Here is a 17,935-nt window from a genome sequence, read left to right as displayed (position 1 = left end):
TACTAAACTATCAGAGCTCTAAACAAATAAAAGAACAGAAACAAGTCCTCAACTTGAAATAAACTGGAAAACGAGGAATACTGTTAACATGTGACAAACTTTTAGGAATTTCTAGAGGCCAGAAAGTTGGTAAAATTTGAAAACAAAGGCAGAGAAAAGCAAATACTGGGCAAACAGCAACAAAAAGAAAACTTTGTGACTATCAACAGGAACAAGGTGAAATTCAAGGTGCCAGGCAGTAAATGGAAGGATATTTTATTTATCTATTTTTATACATGTTTATTTATTATCATTTTATTTGAAAGGTAGAGAGAAAGAGAGAGAGAGGGAGGGAAGGAGGGAGGGAGGGAGGGAGGGAGGGAAGGAGGGAAGGGGGGAGGGGGGGAGGGAGGGAGGGAGGCAGGGAGGCAGGGAGAGAAGGAGGGAGGCAGGGAGGCAGGCAGGGAGGGAGGGAGGGAGGCAGGGAGGCAGGGAGAGAAGGAGGGAGGCAGGGAGGCAGGGAGGGAGGGAGGGAGGGAGGGAGGGAGAGAAGGAGAGAAGGAGGGAGGCAGGGAGGCAGGGAGGCAGTCAGGAGCCAGAAACACAATCTCCCTGGTGGGAAGCAGGAACCCAAGCACTTGAGCAATTTCCTGTGACTTCCCACAATGTGCACTAGCAGGAAGCTGGAACTGAAGCTCTCGAGACAGGGCTTAACTGCTGGGATAAACACCTGTCCTTAGAGGGCTATTTTAATCAAATAATATAAGAAAAAGAATTAATCATAACTAAAGAAGCTAGAAAAACAACAAAGCTCAAAGCAGTGAGCTCAATTAAAAACAAAATGGTAATCTGAAAACAATTTAATTTAAAAATTTTAAGATTTACTTGTTTTCATTTCATTTGAAAGGCAGAGAAACAGACAGACAGATCTTCTATCCACTGGTTCACTTCCCAAATGCCTGCAACAACCAGGGCTGGGCCAGGTCAAAGTCAGGAGCCGGGAATGCCACTAGGATCTCCCATGTGAGTGGCAGAGACACAAGAACTTAAGCAACTACCTGCTGCCTCTCAAGGTGTACTTAGCAGGAAGCTGGGCTGGAAGTGGAAAAGTTAGGACTTGAAGTAGGGATTCCAAGATGGAATGTGGGCATTGAAACTGGTGACTTGAAGACTGCACGAAATGCTCACCCCAGAAAATAGCTTTAAAAACAGACTACAAAGGAAGCAGCATCTGGCCTGGGTTAAGATGCCAACTGGGATACCAGCCTTTTACATGGTGCTGCCTGGGTTCAACAGCTGCCCTGTCCAGCTTCTGCCTCTAGCTTCTTGCTCATGTGGACCCTGACAGGCAGCAGGGAGGGCGCAAGTCTTTGGGGGGTTCCTGCTACTTATGTGGGAGACTCCTGGCTTCATAAAACACAGTGCAGCCCTAGCCAGTGTGGATATCTGCAGCTTGAACCAGCAGATGGAATTGTGCATTCTTTCTCCTTCTGCTTTTCAATTAAACAGAAAAAAGTAAAAGTAGATTATAGAAACTTTGGTTAAGGGGAAAAAAAGACACAGGTAGATGGTAACATAATGCTAAAAGAGTCACAAATGGACTGTTGTATACCACAGTGCCAACCAAGCTGAAAAGGGGTAAAAACACACTGCCCTGCTTTTGGTTCTTAAGGGTCAACACTGCAAAAATGGAGTTATTCCTTTTATTACAAATGTTTCATTTACTTTGGCTTCAGACAGTAATGTTAAACTGCTTTTAAAATTGACTATCTGGGGGCTGGCATGGTGGCACAGCAGGTAAAGCTGCCTCCTGCCATGCTGGCGTCCCATACGAGTATCAGTTTGAGTCCCAGCTGCACCACTTCTGATCTAGCTCTGTGATAATGCACCTGGGAAAGCAGTGGAAGATGGCCTGAAGCTGCTGACTGCTGGCTCTGGATCGGCCCAGCTCTGGCCATTGTAGTCATTTGAGGAATGAACCAGCGGATGGAAGATTTCTCTAACTCTGCCTTTCAAATAAATAAACAAATCTTTTTTTTTTTTTTAAAAGATTGACTATTAAGTATATCCTTTAACTGTTTCCAGAAAAGGATATGCAAAAATAGTGTATTTTTGAGATGTTACCTGCTCAAAGTGTCTTAATTCTGCTCTCAAATTTGAGAGGCGGGGTGCGAAGTGGGAAGGGAGAGAGGGGAGAAGAAAAGAGAGAGCTCCCTCATCCACTGGTTCATTCTCCGAATGTCCGCACCAGCTGGGGTTAGGCTGGGTTGGGGGCTGGGAAAGTAACCCAGGAACTCAGCACTCTGGATCTCCAGCGCTGCCTCCACAGTCTGCGGGAACAGGAGGCTGGGCTCAGGGGCAGGAGCCCGGAGCCAAACCCCAGCACTCTGGTGTGGGATGTGGATGTCTTAACCACTAGGCTAAATGCTCACTCCCTTCACTCTCAGATTCAGCAGACAGTTTGATTAGGGATAAATCTACAAGCTGGTATGTATAGTAAAAAATCCATCTGATCTTTGTCTCTGGTACAGAACGTCAAAAACCTAAGGTGGGCCCCAGATAGCTTCAGGCTGGGTGCTTTTCACCATGGGATCACAGGGTCAGAGCTTTGGGCCAGACTGACCTCTGGGGAACAGACAGGACTGCAAACTTAGGCCTACAGAATGAAATCCCGATACAGATTCTGGATGCAGAAGCTCAGGAGCGCTTCCTGGCTGTGGAAAGACCAATACACCAGAAGGGTGACGTGCCCAGGCTCCCAGGAGGAGCACCCTGCACTCCAGCCCTCCCTGGACTCTTCCCCATGGATCTTTACACTTGGCCACTCCTGGTCTGCACCTTTATAATGAAATTGTAATTTTAAATTGAGTCCAGGGAGTCTCTGAGATGATCTAGTGAACAACAATCCAAGGAGGCTGTGGGATGCTCTGTGGGATGCTGTGGGATGTTTGTAATACACTGTGTAGAAATGTGGGTGGCTTGGGGACACTCGGAATTCGTGAACTGTAGGGTGTCCAGAGATGTCAAAGAATTGGTATGAAACATACCTAAAAACGTTATAATCTTTAAGAAGCTGCAACACTAGTTTTCAGGGTTGCTATTTATATATCTAAAGGCACTGTATTTCTATTCATTTGAGTGAAATTTCTCTTCCCTTCCTTCTCTAGAGGGTTCGAGGGTTTTCTCTTTTTCCTCAGTAACCTGAACTTTCATCATGATGTGCCTTAGTCTGGGATTATTTTAACTTGTGTGGTTACAATGGAGAGACCACTTCATTTGGGAAACTATGTCATCATATTCTGGGAATTTTTGATTTGTCTCTTATGATGACATTACCTCTCTAATTTCTCCATTCTCTTTCTGGAACAACTGGGATGATTTTGATTTTCTATTTTTCAAATAAAATAAAGTGTTAAACTAAGACCTAGTTTCCAACGGCCTTCATCTTCTTAAAGTTTCATTCATTTATTTATATGAAGACAGAGAGAAAGACAGAGATCTTTCATTTGCTGATTCAATCCCCAAAAGCCCATAACAGTGAGAACTGGACAAAGCCAAAGTCAGTAGCTCTCACAAGGGTGGCAGGGACTCGATTACTTGAGCTATCATCTGCTGCCTCCCAGGCAAATTATCAGGAAGCTGGATCAGAAGCCAGGGAGGGACTCAATACCAGGCACTCTGATATGGGATTTGGGCATCCCAAGGGGTGGTTTAATCCACTGCACTACAATGCCCACCCCCTAAAAATTTACTTACTTTTATTTTATTATTGAAAGTGAGACAGAGACACAGAGACATGAAAAGGGAGAGAAAGAGATCTTCCACTTGCTGATTCACTCCCCAGATGCCTGCAACAGCTGGGGCTCAAAACCAGAAGCACACGTGGGTGGCAGGAACCCAAGTACTCGAGGCATCACCTGTTACCTCCCAAAGATGTGCTTAGCCAGAACTGGGAATTGGGCGTGGAGCCAGGACTCAAAATCAAGCACATAATATGGGATGTGGATATCCCAAATGGTATCTTACCTGCAGTGCCAAACACACATCCGACTCAATTTTTCTCTTTTCCATCTGATTATCTCTGATTATCTGGTTTTATTTTGATAATTTTATAATCTTTCTATTGGGTTTTTCATTTCTGTTATTACAATTTTATTCCCATGAACTCTTGGGTGATTGCTGAAATGTTCCTTCTGTATATCATCCTTTCCTGCTTTATGCTACATTATCTTTTTTATTTTTAAATTGAGAACAGTAATGTTAGTTTTATTTTAGAATTTTTTCCCTGTTAGAAGAAATAATCTACTTCTGTGATCTTCTTATTAGAAACTTTCTTAGAATGTCTGGTGGTGATTTATTAGTGTTTATCCATATTTCAGAGTGGGCTATCTATGAAGAAGATGCAGCTCTATGCCCAAGGGATGTATTTTGTCTACTCTAGACAAGATGGTCTACCTGGGCTGTTTTCTGCAAATCTTCCAATATAAATGTCTTTCCATGTCTTTTCTTCAGTTAGCCATGTGTATTAGCAAAGTGCCTTCCAGAAACTTGTCTGGAGATGATAAGCCTGATGCCAGAGGACTCAGTATTAAGTAAGTTTTTACCTAGTTCAGTTCCCTGTATGATGCCTCACCTTAAGTTCTCTCAGGCTTACCCCTATTCAAAGACCCTCATCCTTTCAGAGAAAGAAAGTCTCTCTTAAGAGTGGAAAGGAGCAGTCACCCTAGTGTGCAGAGTTGTGGAGAAGTTCTGGACACCCCATCTGTGTCAAACACAGTTCTGCTTTTAGCCCTTTTTTACTCTTCTATCCAGGGTAAATAGTGTAGGCAGTTCTGGAACCTTCTGGGTACAGTGGGTTGCCTCAGGCTTTTCCTACTGCTGGTGTAGAGTGAACTCTGATACATCAGAACAGTCACCACTTGGCTGCTTCCCTTATGGCTCCCCAAACTTTATCACTCTCACTCCCCCTGGTCTTTGTGCCCTTTTTCATTTTATACTTTTACTATCATTTCATGGAATTTGTGAGGTACACATTGGTAAACAGGTGTGATCAATTCTTACCATATGAATCATTCTTACTGATTGATAACAGTCAAATTAAGTTAGTTATCGTTAATATGTAACCAGGTAGCTGATGTAATTTATCTATATTTATGGCTCCATAAATTGTAACTGCCTAAAAGTTACAAGGAAACAAAATAGTCAAGATTTTTGGCTTAATTTCATGAGAAAGTTACAGAATATCTCAATTCTCTAGAAGAACACTCAACATTTAAATGATGCCACATGAATTATATATTTTCTTTTCTTAGAAAAACTACCTATATTTATACTTGCAAACAAAAAAAAAAAGCAATTTACTAACCTCTGCTTCTGTTGCTTGAGACTGTAAAAGCTGTCGTATACGAAGTATGTCTTTCTCTATTTGCTGAATTCTGGCTATTCTTCGCTAAAAATAAAATAAGAGACCAAATTAGGCATCTTTTTGTTAAAAGCATTAGTATAAATAATCACACTGTACCTACCAATGAAAGGTTCAGGTTGTGTCAAACCATTTTTATGGAAGAAGTTAAGATATTTTAACAGATTCACGTACTAATAACAAATTGGTATCTTTTTTTTTTTTTTTTTTTTTTTAAGATTTAGTTATTTGAAAGGCAGAGTGACAAAGACAGAGAGGGAGAGACAGAGAAAGAGATCTCCCACCCACTGGTTCACACCTTAAATGGCTACAACAGCCAGGTATGGGTCAGGCTGAAGCCAGTATGGGAACTCCATCCAGGTTTCCCACGTGGGTGGCAGGAACCCAAGCACTCAGGCCACATTAATTCCACTTTCTATTAAACTTTTCTGAAGTCTTCTGTGTCTTCTTTCCTAGTACCCAGTGTACTAAACTCTGCTAAATGTGGAGAGGCACTGACCGAGGCAGGGGCTTGGGAACCCTCTTCACTCCTTATTTATTCACTCCCAGAATGCTTACAGTTTAGGGATCTTTCTTTATGTACTATAAGTATTTTCCCTTGGTTTCTCTCTTGTGAGATGAATGCTTTCCAGTTTTATGAAATAAACCCCCAGGTACCTCCTTCCCTTTCTTCCTTTAGTTGCCAATCCTTTTTAAAATATTTATTTGAAAGGTAGAGTAACAGAGAGGGGAGACACAGAGGGAGAAAGAGATCTTCCATTTGCTAGTTTACTCTCTAAATGCCCACAGCACCAAGGGCAGGGCAGGCCAAAGTGAGGAGCTCCCTCTGGGTCTCCCAAACGAGTGACAAGGACCCATGCACTTGGGTCATCATTCACTGCCTTTCGTGCTCATTAGTAGGAAGCTGGACTCGGACTGAAACCAGGCACTCCGATATGGGATGCAGGCATCCCAAGTGGCAGCCTAACTTGTTGTGCCATAGAATGTATCCATTATTTTTTATATTTTCTTCTATTAATTTTAGGTTTATTTTTCACCTGTGGATGTTTAATCCAGCTGTAATTTTTCTTGTTTAGGATGTGAAGTAGGGGACTAATTTAACTTCTTATATTCCAATAGGTGGCTATTTGTACTTACATTATTTATTTACTATTTTTCCTAAAGTTTATATTGTGACTTTTATCATATAAAGTTCTGAACATTCACGCAACTTTTCCTAGTGTCTACGTCATACTATTTGCCTACTTCTACTTCTGAGTTACTATTATGATTATTCCAACATCTTTACAGTGAATTTTAACAAATGTAAAGGTAAATCTTCACTTATGATGCTTTCTTTCCTAAATGTTTTTGGAAGTTCTTGTATTATACACTTCAAATCATTTTTCCTGGTTCCAAAACACTGATTATCACGAAACTGTGTATTTGTGCATTAATTTAAAGGACACACATTTTTATGACATTAAAGCCTTTTCATCTAGAGTTCTCCATTTTTAAGATTACTTTGGGTCCTTTAGCAATTTTATATTTTTATGTAGGTTTTCCTAGGTATTTAAAAATTTATCTATATTTAAAAAATATTTATTTACATCTATTTGAAAGGCAAAGCAACGCAGAGAAATAGATCTTTCCTCTGCTGTTTCATTCCCCAGATGCCTGCAAAAGGCCTGGTGAGAAACCTGGCACTCCATGTGGGTCTACCGCATGAGTGGCAGGGGTCCCAGACACCTGACTCATCTGCTGCCTCTCAGGAAGCAATAGCAGAGAGCTGATCCAAAGCAGAGTAGCTGGGACTTGAACTGGCACTCCCATATGCGATGTGGACATCCCTTGCAGTGTCTTAACCTGCTATGTGACAATGCTCACCCTTTATATATATATATATATTCTTTTTATTTAAAAAGTGAAGATATTGCAAGACAGAGACAGACAGAGACCATCCATCTAATGGTTCACTCCCCAAGTGCCTGCAATAGCTAGAGCTGGGCCAGATCAAACCAGGAGCCAGAAACTCAATCCAAATCTCTGATCTGAGTAGCAGGGAATCAAGTAATTGAGCTACCACTACCTACTACCTCTCAGGGTGTACATTAGCAGGAATGCTGCAATTGGAAGTAGAGCCAGACTTGAACCCAGTCACTCCAAAATGGGATGTGGGCATCCCAAGCAGTGCCTTAACCCCTGTGTCAAACACTCGGCCCTCTAAGTATTTTAACATTTCCTATTCTTGCAAACAGGAGCCTCCTACCCTCATTTCCATTTTTAACTGGTAGCTACCACTACTAGCGAAAAGATACTAATTTTTATTTTATTCTTTTTAAAAGATTTATTTATTTGAAAGGCAGAGTTAAAGAGAGGCAGAGAAAGAAAGGTCTTCCATCCACTGGTTCACTCCCCAAATGGCCACAATGGCTGGAACTGGGCTGATCCAAAGCCAGGAGCCAGAAGCTTCTTCCAGATCTCGCATACAAGTACAGCGGCCCAAGCACTTGGACCATCTTTTACTGCCTTCCCAGGCCATAGCAGAGAGCTGGATAGGAAACGGAGCAGCTGGGACTCGAACCAGCGCCCATATTTGATGCCGGCACAGCAGGTGGCAGCTTTACTTGCTTTGTTGGCCCCAGCTACTGATTTTTTTTTTTTTTTTTTTTTGACAGGCAGAGTTAGACAGTGAGAGAGAGAGACAGAGAGAAAGGTCTTCCTTCCGTTGGTTTACTCCCCAAATGGCTGCTACGGCCAGCGTACTGCACCAATCCAAAACCAGGAGCCAGGTGCTTCCTCCTGGTCTCCCATGCTGATACAGGGCCCAAGCACTTGGGCCATCCTCCACTGCCTTCCCGGGCCACAGCAGAGAGCTGGACTGGAAGAGGAGCAACCGGGACAGAATCCGGCGCCCCAACCGGGTCTAGAACCCGGGGTGCTGGTGCCTTGGGCGGAGGATTAGCCAAGTGAGCCGTAGCGCCAGCCCAGCTACTGATTTTTAAATGTAACTTAACTCTAGTCATCTTAGTAAACTTTTAAAAATCAGTTTACATACTCTAGTTCATTCTCTAGGGTTTTTCTTGGCAAATAACCATATCATGAGCAACGGAAAAAAAGACAAAGACAGAAAGCTCATCCATTGGGTCTCCCATGTGGGTGACAAGGAGCTAAGTACCTGAGCCAATACCTTCTGTCTGCCACAGTGTGCACTAGCCAGAAGACGAAACTGGAAGCGGAGCTAGGACTAGAACACAAGCATTTTGATATGGGACACAAGAACGCCAAGCGCATCTCAACAGTTACATGAAATACCCACTCCAGTTAACCTTCTTTTCTGACAACTGTCGAGGGTAAAGAATGGTAACGTTCTCCAGCCAACTTATTTCATCTATACTCATGTTCTCTTTATGCTTCCTTCCTACTATTCCTGAATAAGGGCTTCCTTTTTTTAATGCATATTTTTTTTCTTAATATTTTTAAAAAATTTATTTGAAAGGCATAATTAGGGGAGGGAGGAGAGAGACAGAGATCTTCCATCTGTTGGTTCACTCTACAAATGGCCACCAACAGCTGTGGCTAGGCCATGCAGAAGCCAGGAGCCCTGAGCTTCTTCCAGGTCTCCCTCATTGGTATGCAAGGTCTCAAGTACTTGGACCATCCTCCAGAGCTTTCCCAGGCACATTAGCAGGGAGCTGGATCAGAAGTACAGCAGTCGGGTCTCGAACCAATGCCCAAATGGGATGCTAGCACTGTATGCAGAGGCTTAACCTGCTATGCCACAATGCCAGCCCAGGACACAATCTGAACATCAAGTGACATATTCTGAGTGTCACTGCACATACTTAGGTTACAAGGAGGAAAAGTCTCAAAGGAGAACTAAAGCTAGATATCAGCTACCAAAAGATCAACATCTAACTCTTTCTCACCCTCATATTTTCAAAGCAAAACAGGACAGCAGCAGAAGTTAATGTGGAGGAGAGAGAATTCTGTGAATACTGGTTGTGCTACCCAGCAGCCCTGGTAAATTATTCTTATTTTCAAATAGTACAAATATAGGGGCCAGCTCCGTGGTGCAGTAGGTTAATCCTCCACCTGCGACGCCGGCATCCAAAAATGGGCGCCGATTCTAGTCCCTCTTTCAATCTAGCTCTCTGCTATGGCCTGGAAAAGCAGTAGAAGATGGCCCAAGTGCTTGGGGCCCTGCACCAGCATGGGAGACCGGGAGGAAGCACCTGGCTTCTGGCTTCAGATCAGTGAAGCTCCAGCTGTTGCAGCCATCTGGGGAGTGAACCAATGGAAGGAAGACCTTTCTCTCTATCTCTGTCTCTCAAATAAATAAATTAAATCTTAAAAAAAAAGAAATAGTACCAATATACAGACTTACAAATATCTTTAATAAGAAAACCCAACTAATATTAATAGAGCTATGGTTCATTACACTCCTAGCAGCTCTTCCCTAGCTGGTGCTGATTCACAGTTAAGGAAGTTACCTGTGCTCGTTTTTCCATGTCTTGGCAAGTACCTAGTTGTTCTTCCATTGCAACTCTGATTTGTCTTGCTTCATATTCCAATTGCCTTCTAGTCATATCTGTTTGTAAGGAAAACTAAAACCACAAATAATATAAAAATATTTTAACATCCCATTACATTTGTGTGTTTATCAGTAAAAGCAAAAAAAGTTCCAACAGAGAAAATGAACAGGCAAATGTGTAAACCATGACAAATGAGAAGACTATTTTTTTACTCCACGGAATCCTAAAACTTGATTACACATACTAGGATCAGTCTATAAAATCCCAGGCACTGTACAAAAGGAGGAAAAAGAAAGGTCATCAAACTGATAAACAAACGCCCCAAGCCGTAACAAAGGCCAACAGCATGCCGAGGTAGCGTGACAGTAACAGAGTTACAAGGGCCATGGGAGGAACAAGGAAGTGTAGATTCTTCCTATGGGACAAGCCCACTGAAAACTGCAGGGGAGCCACATGTGACTCAGAACAGCATCGCGGTCCAGGAACTGCAGCCTGTGCCGTCAGTTCAAGCTGCACAGGTCTCACCCTTTCCTTCGCACACACAGAGGAAATTCATTTGCAGTACGGACTCCTGTGGGAAGTCCAGATTATGGCTGCAACAGATGGAAGAACTCTGTGTCTTATCTGTGACTCCCATGGAGACAATTCTAATTCCACTCGTGTGCCTTCCACGTCCCAAACTCACCCCCACAAATAAAAATGTCGAACATGACACAGTTACAATAATGTGGTATAAATCTGTTTAAGTAACATCTACTACCTTGATAAGCAGGTAAGTATTCCATATGAAAGTGTTCATTAATGTGGCTTCCCAGAATTAAAGTAAAATTCGCAAAAATAAAAAATGTTATAAAACAGTTTCAATTTGCTAATATGTTACCAACAGTTTATAATGTCTTTATTCTATTGAATAAAAGTGATCATTTAGTGATTGGGAATAAATATCTGACAACTGATCTCCGTTTCAGATAGTGACAGACTGCTTGAGTTGTCACACACACCTGACCCCTTTCTTGAATCTGACTACATGCAGACAGCTGGACTCTGAATTTCATATATTCCCTAATTACCAAGAGTGAATGTGGGCAAAGCTATGCTTTGGTGTTTCTGATTACAAAAATGAAAATTCTGTGAAATCCCTCGAATTCCTAATCCTCACCACTAACAACACTCCAAGAGCTGTTCTTTCACTATTTGTACCTCCTTTCTTCCCAGGAAGAGCATAAGACACAATCAGAAAGAGATGTAAGCCATCTTTCAAAACCCTGGATGTCTGCAGTAGGAGAGCACGCCCCTCCACTGCCTCTCTCCTCCTGCCAGCCAGGGCCCACTCAGGAGACCCAGCTGACTACGTGTCTGCAAAGGGTCATCCTTCCCTCTATCATCACTATTTTGTGTATTGTTCATACTTTTCCAAGCGCTACTAGGAAATGAAAAATCTAAGCTGAGAGAGAAAGCTGTATCTTAGCCTATTTTCTTTTTTAAACATTACAAAAAATGTTTATGGACAACTCTTGAAATATACAGTCTTACTGGAAATTATTACTGTATTTCAGAAATATTCTTCTATGTGTCATCCCATGGACAAAATAAAATATGGAAAGGTTGGGTAGAGAGGGAGAGGCTAACAGGACTAAAATCTCTTGACACAGTCGTATTTGGAAAACTGCAAACAAACTTTAGTATTTGCAAAAAAGACCAAGAACCATGCTTGCAACTATTGTCATGTATGCCTACATAGTATTCAAATTATCCTCAAAGATACTTTTACTGCAAAATCTATCTGGCCTGACACATGTCACATGATCCCAAAAAAGGCAGATAAGTATTTCTCCAGACTGTGTCTGGCAATTCCATAGTATAAACTGCTTGCCTGGTTGAACTCTGAGTGCAGGATTCAAAATTAAGAAAATGTTCTCAACTAGGAACTGAAATATGTGAGCATAGTCATCTTTATAAACAAAAATTCACCATTACATTCAGAGTAAAAGCTGGATAACATGCATGACAGTTTACAAATAACTATAAATTCATTAATCTTGAATTTTTTTTTTTTTTTTTTTTTGACAGGCAGAGTGGACAGTGAGAGAGAGAGACAGAGAGAAAGGTCTTCCTTTGCCGTTGGTTCACCCTCCAATGGCCGCCGCGGCCAGCGCGCTGCGGCCGGCGTACCACGCTGATCCGATGGCAGGAGCCAGGAGCCAGGTGCTTTTCCTGGTCTCCCATGGGGTGCAGGGCCCAAGCACCTGGGCCATCCTCCACTGCACTCCCTGGCCACAGCAGAGGGCTGGCCTGGAAGAGGGGCAACCGGGACAGAATCCGGCGCCCCGACCGGGACTAGAACCCGGTGTGCCGGCGCTGCTAGGCGGAGGATTAGCCTAGTGAGCCGCGGCGCCGGCCTAATCTTGAATTTTTAGTTGATAACCTAGGTACTTTAAAGATCAAGTTATTAAAACCTAAAATCAGTTGTATTACCTACCAAGTTACTTACATTTTCAGTTAAAGGAAGACTATCTATTCTTTTAGTGAGATTCTGAAGTTGAGCATAATACCAGTCTTTTTCCTTTTCTTCTTTGTCAAGATCAGCAAGAAGTAATGATCTATGTTTTTAAAAAAGGTAAGTTTACACAATGCCAATATACAGTATAAAAGTAACCCATACCAGCTATAACTGTAAAGTTCTCTATTTAAAGTATTAAAAATGAATTTTAAAACTTATGAATTTGGATTTTGAAGGTAAGACAGAATATTATAATCATTAATATTTGAATACTGAAAGACTTATATTTTTTCCTTAAAAGGTTGATCATTATTCTTACAAGAATACTTACATTTTAACCAAAGGCATTCCTCAAGTTTAGAACATGATGATAGGAAAAAGGTAGATATAACAAAACTCAAAATTACCTCAAGAATAAAAGGTATAGTACACATATCAAGAAAAGAAGAACGCCAGAAAACAATTCTAGAATACAGGAAGCTACTACTTTGGACACCAATACAGTTTCCAGCCTTTTGTAGCCAAAACAGAAATATAGAAATATATCATCACTTCATAATTAGAAGCAGTGATTCTGAGGAAGACAAACTTTTTGGTTTGGGATTTGAAGATGAATTTGTCATGTAGTTCCTGAACAACTCAACTGATGGTGTCTTTAACAGCAATCCATATCAAGATATGAACTCTACCTGCTCACTATATACATAAATGTACAATGAAAGAACAGTGTTACTGGGATAAAAGTTAGTAGCTACAAAAAACACATGGTCTACTTCTTTTTAGAGGAACTACTATTAAAATTTTCTTATGTGTATCTCCAGAGATAGTCTATAAAGAGTCAAGAATGTATGTGCCACTGGCATGTATACTTCAAACATAAAGAATAACACATCATTACATAAATCTTGTCCTTTAACATTTTTTTAATTTAAAAAACCTCTGTTGGAGATCATTTCCAGAACATAAAGAGGCAGTATTTTTTTTTTTTTTTGCCGGCTACATAATATTAGATGTTTTCCAGTCGTCAGGAATCCATGATGGGATCCACTCTAGCCAGTTCTTTATAAGTAGGCACTTAAGCCTTTCTCAACTTTTGCTATTATAAGCAATGTTATATTGAATATTCTTATCTGTACCTCATTTCACACATGTGTTAGCATGCATACAAGATAAATTTCTAGGGCATATGTATTTTTAACTTATTTATGTTCCCACCACTTGCACTGATGTAAAACTTTAATCTAATTTTAACTGTAATTTTTGTATACTTAGTCTTTTTTTTTTTTTTTTTTTTTTTTTTTGACAGGCAGAGTGGACAGTGAGAGAGAGACAGAGAAAGGTCTTCCTTTGCTGTTGGTTCACCCTCCAATGGCCGCCGCGGCTGGCGCACTGCGGCCGGCGCACCGCGCTGATCCGATGGCAGGAGCCAGGAGCCAGGTGCTTTTCCTGGTCTCCCATGGGGTGCAGGGCCCAAGCACCTGGGCCATCCTCCACTGCACTCCCTGGCCACAGCAGAGAGCTGGCCTGGAAGAGGGGCAACCGGGACAGAATCCGGCGCCCCAACCGGGACTAGAACCCGGTGTGCCGGCGCCGCTGGGCGGAGGATTAGCCTAGTGAGCCGCGGCGCCGGCCTGTATACTTAGTCTTTAAAACAAAGTATATCATGTGAGTTTAATATGAATTCCCTTAAAATTTAAGAGTAAGGATAAGTATTGTCTTTCAAGTTTAAAAGCTATCTGCATTTCTTTTTCTGTGACTTTTTCTTACTCACTCATAAGACCTCTTTGTATTAAGAATGACAGTATTGTGGTCCATAAGCTGTACTTTGGAAATTTATGCTCATTAAATAAAAAAAAAAATTAAAAAAAAAAAAAAAGAATGACAGTATTAGGGCTGGTACTGTGGCGCAGTAGGTTAAGCCTCTGCCTGTGGCACCAGCATCCCCTATGGGAGCTGGTTCAAGTCCTAGCTGCTCCTTTTCCGATCCTATGGCCTGGGAAAGCAGTAGAAAATGGCTCAACCGCTTGGGCCCCTGTACCTATGTGGGAGATCCAGAAGAAGCTCCTGGCTCCTGGCTTTGGATTGGCTCAGCTCTGGCTGTTGCAGCCGCCATATGGGGAGTGAACCAGCGGATGGAAGACCTTTCTGTCTCTCCCTTTCACTGTCTGTAACTCTATCTCTCAGATAAATAAAAATATTTTTATTTTTTAAAAAAAGAATGACCAAAAAAAAAAAAAAAAAGAAAGAAAAAAGAATGACAGTATTGTGTCATGAGGTTGCTTAGATACTTTCTCAGTTTATGTATTTTATGTTTTTGTCACATAGAAAATCTTGATTGAAAAATCATTTACTTATTTGAGAGGGAGAAGGAGAGAGAAACATGAAGAAACATTTACTTTTTTGAGAGGGAGAAAGAGAGAGAAATCTATTTGTTGGTTCATTTTCCAAATGTCCCCAACAGCCAAGGCTAGGCCAGGCCCAAGCTGGGAGCTCACTCCAGGCCTTCTGCATGGGTGGCAGGGTGCCAAGTTCTTGAGCCATCACCTGTCTCCCAGGGTGGGCACTATCAGGAAGTTGGATTTGAGAACAGAGCTGTGGCTTGAACTTTGGTGTTCTGATAGGGAACACAGGCATCCCAAGCAGCTTCTTAAACACTATGGAAACACCAAGCCCAGAAATTTTGATTTTAGCTTCAGTCATACAGAGAGAGATATTCGCCACTTTGATATTAAAAGTTCTATTTGGTTGTATTTTCTTGGAGAGTAAGAGGAGCAAATCTTAGTAGTAATCTGAATTTAAGTATGGGTTGTGGAAGGTACTATTCTTACTAAAAATTCATTTCTTTCACGGAGCAGCAATTTTAAAAATAGGCAACCTCAACAGTAAGAGAATACATGGGAAGAAAGAAGGCCCTGCTTATGTTGCAGCAACCTTGGGGTAGTGCAGTCCCAGGAGAGGCTGCCCCACCTCCTCATTTCTGTCATCACAACAGGAAAAGATACTCTAGAAAGCCTGGCCCCATTCACAGCTGTGTCCCACAGTGAACTTCAAGATGAGACCTGATTTTGTTTTTTGGCTTTCCTTAGTGAGACCTGCAGGACTCAAGGTGGGAAAAGAGCAGGACAGTTGGTAATACCACTCTGCACTCTGATTACTCTCCAATAAATGGGCTTGGGAAATAAGAGTTGAGTGTTAAAACTGCTTAAACTGGTAGGTCAATGTCAGAGGCAGTGGCAGAGTCAGAGAACAGGCTGTCTCCATCAGGTCTAAGACTAACTGGGATAAAACGCTGTGGAGATGGGAGGGTTACAATGTCTTGAGCCAAAACGGTGACAAGAAGTTCAATGATGGGACATGCACGCAGAGAGCACAACAAAGATCACAGGACAATGATGCTGTCAACAATGGGACACACACCTTCAAAAATCCCTGTCACCTACTGATGTCACAGTGGCTCCAACGCACAGCACAATGCTTTTCTACCAGCTGTGTGGTGACACTGGTTTCAACAACCCACCATGCCACCATCCGTATAAAAATATGGCACATATACTTCTGTACAGTATGTAATACTTGACACTGACAATACATGACTATACCAACAGCTCATGTGTTGGCTATACTCAACTTTTTATCATTAGAGGGTACTCTAGCTACTGTTAACTGTAGAGCAGCCTTAGGCATATCACGTAGAAGGTGTCAAGGAGCAGATGTCCTCAAAGGAGACGATAGCTCCACGTGTATCACTGCCCTGAAGACCTTCCAGTAGAACAATATGTGGAGGTGGAAGACAGTGACACTGATGATCCCGATCCCATGCGGGCTTAAGCTAATATGCATGCTTGTATCTTCTCAACAAAAAATTTAAAAAGTGAAAACTGAAATTATTTTAACTGGGAAAAGGCACACAGAATACAAAGAAAGAAAACACAATTGTACAATGTTTGTATTATAAATTGTGTTTATAATCAAATCAAAATGTTAAAAAGTTTATAAAATAAAAACATTAAAATAAGTTGATTTATTACTGAAGGTAGAAAAAAACTTGTATTTTAGGCTAACGTAGCCTAAGTGTACAGTGTTTAGAGTATCTACAGTGTGCACACCATATACAGCATGTATAGAGCCTATGGTGTGCACACCACATACAGCATGTAGGAGGTGCACAGTGTGCACACCACATACAGCGTGTATGGACTGTACAGTGTGCATACCACATACAGCGTTTATGGAGTATAAAGTGTGCACACCACGTACAGTGTGTATGGAATAACAGTGTGCACACCACAGTGTATATGGAGTATACAGTGTGCATACCACGTACAGCGTGTATGGAGTGTACAGTGTGCATACTATGTACAGTGTGCACACCATGTACAACATGTAGAGAGTGTACAGTGTACACACCATGTACAGTGTATAGAGTCTACACTGCGCACACCACATACAGTGTGTATGGAACGTACAGTGTGCATATCACATACAGTGTATATGGAGCGTACAGTGTGCACACCACACACAGCGTGTATGGAGTGTACCGTGTGCATACCACGTACAGCATGTAGGGAGTGTACAGTGTGCCTACCATGTACAGTGTGTATGGAGTCTACAGTGTGCACACCATGTATAGTTTATATGGAATATACAGTGTGCACACCATGTACAGTGTGTATAGTGTGCACACCACGTACAGCATGTACAGCGGACACAACACACACAGTGTGTATGGAGTCGACAGTGATGCACAACCACTTCGAGGCCTTCACATTTACTCATCGCTCACTGACTGAATGCAACTTCCATTCCTGCAAGCTCCATTCATTGTAAGTGCCCTACAGAAGTGTACTTATCAAGTTCCCTTTTTTACCTCATATATATTTTCTACATTTAGATTTGTGTCATACACAAATACTTAATACCGTGGTCCAAGCATACAGTGTTCAGAGAGTAGCATGCCTAGGAGCAACAGGCATACAGCCTAGATCTGAAGTAGGTTATAGCATCTAGGTCACAGTATATTCTATGATGCCCACACAATGAACTTTGAGGAATATAAAGATGACAAGGTATCATTTGTGCATTGTGAAATCTTATAGGGGCATATCAGATATGACAAATTTCTTGCTAATGATTTATGGTCTGATGTTGGCAGTGAGGTAATTTTAACATCAGCAAAAGAATTAATATGCTTTGTGTGAGGAACCAGAATTCATTTTGTGTCAAGTAATTTCTTTTGTGTGTGTTTTTTATTTTATTTGAAAGGCAGAGTGACAGAGATAGTGATAGATAAAGAGAGAGAGAGAGAGAGAGAGAGAGAGAGATATCTTTTATCTGCTGGTTCATCCCCCAAATGGCTGTAATGGCTGGGACTGGGCCAGGCTAAAGCTAGAATCCAGGAACTCCATCCAGGTCTTCCATGAGGGTAGCAGGGGTCCAAGTACTCGAGCCACCACCATGTGCTGCTTTCCCAGGCACATTCTCAGGGTGCTGGATTGGAAGCAGAGCAACTGGGATTTGAAC

The 17,935-nt window shown here is 41.8% G+C and overlaps 1 protein-coding gene across 49 annotated transcripts in view; it reads right to left on the bottom strand.

Annotated features, from left to right (window-relative positions):
* Positions 1-17,935, bottom strand: part of APC (APC regulator of WNT signaling pathway) — a 182,287-nt gene that overhangs the window by 49,982 nt on the left and 114,370 nt on the right. For all 49 annotated transcript variants that reach the window (XM_070075973.1, XM_070075987.1, XM_070075972.1 and 46 more), the window contains 3 exons: positions 12,407-12,515; positions 9,874-9,987; positions 5,345-5,428 (listed from right to left, as the gene is read on the bottom strand). In XM_070075973.1, coding sequence (XP_069932074.1) covers positions 5,345-5,428; positions 9,874-9,987; positions 12,407-12,515 — 307 coding nt within the window. The remainder of the gene's footprint in view (positions 1-5,344; positions 5,429-9,873; positions 9,988-12,406; positions 12,516-17,935) is intronic.

Source organism: Oryctolagus cuniculus, chromosome 6 (genome assembly GCF_964237555.1).
Source record: "Oryctolagus cuniculus chromosome 6, mOryCun1.1, whole genome shotgun sequence".
Lineage (NCBI taxonomy): Eukaryota > Metazoa > Chordata > Mammalia > Lagomorpha > Leporidae > Oryctolagus > Oryctolagus cuniculus.
Note: the sequence above shows the minus strand (reverse complement) of the source record. Positions and strands in the feature narration are given on the sequence as shown.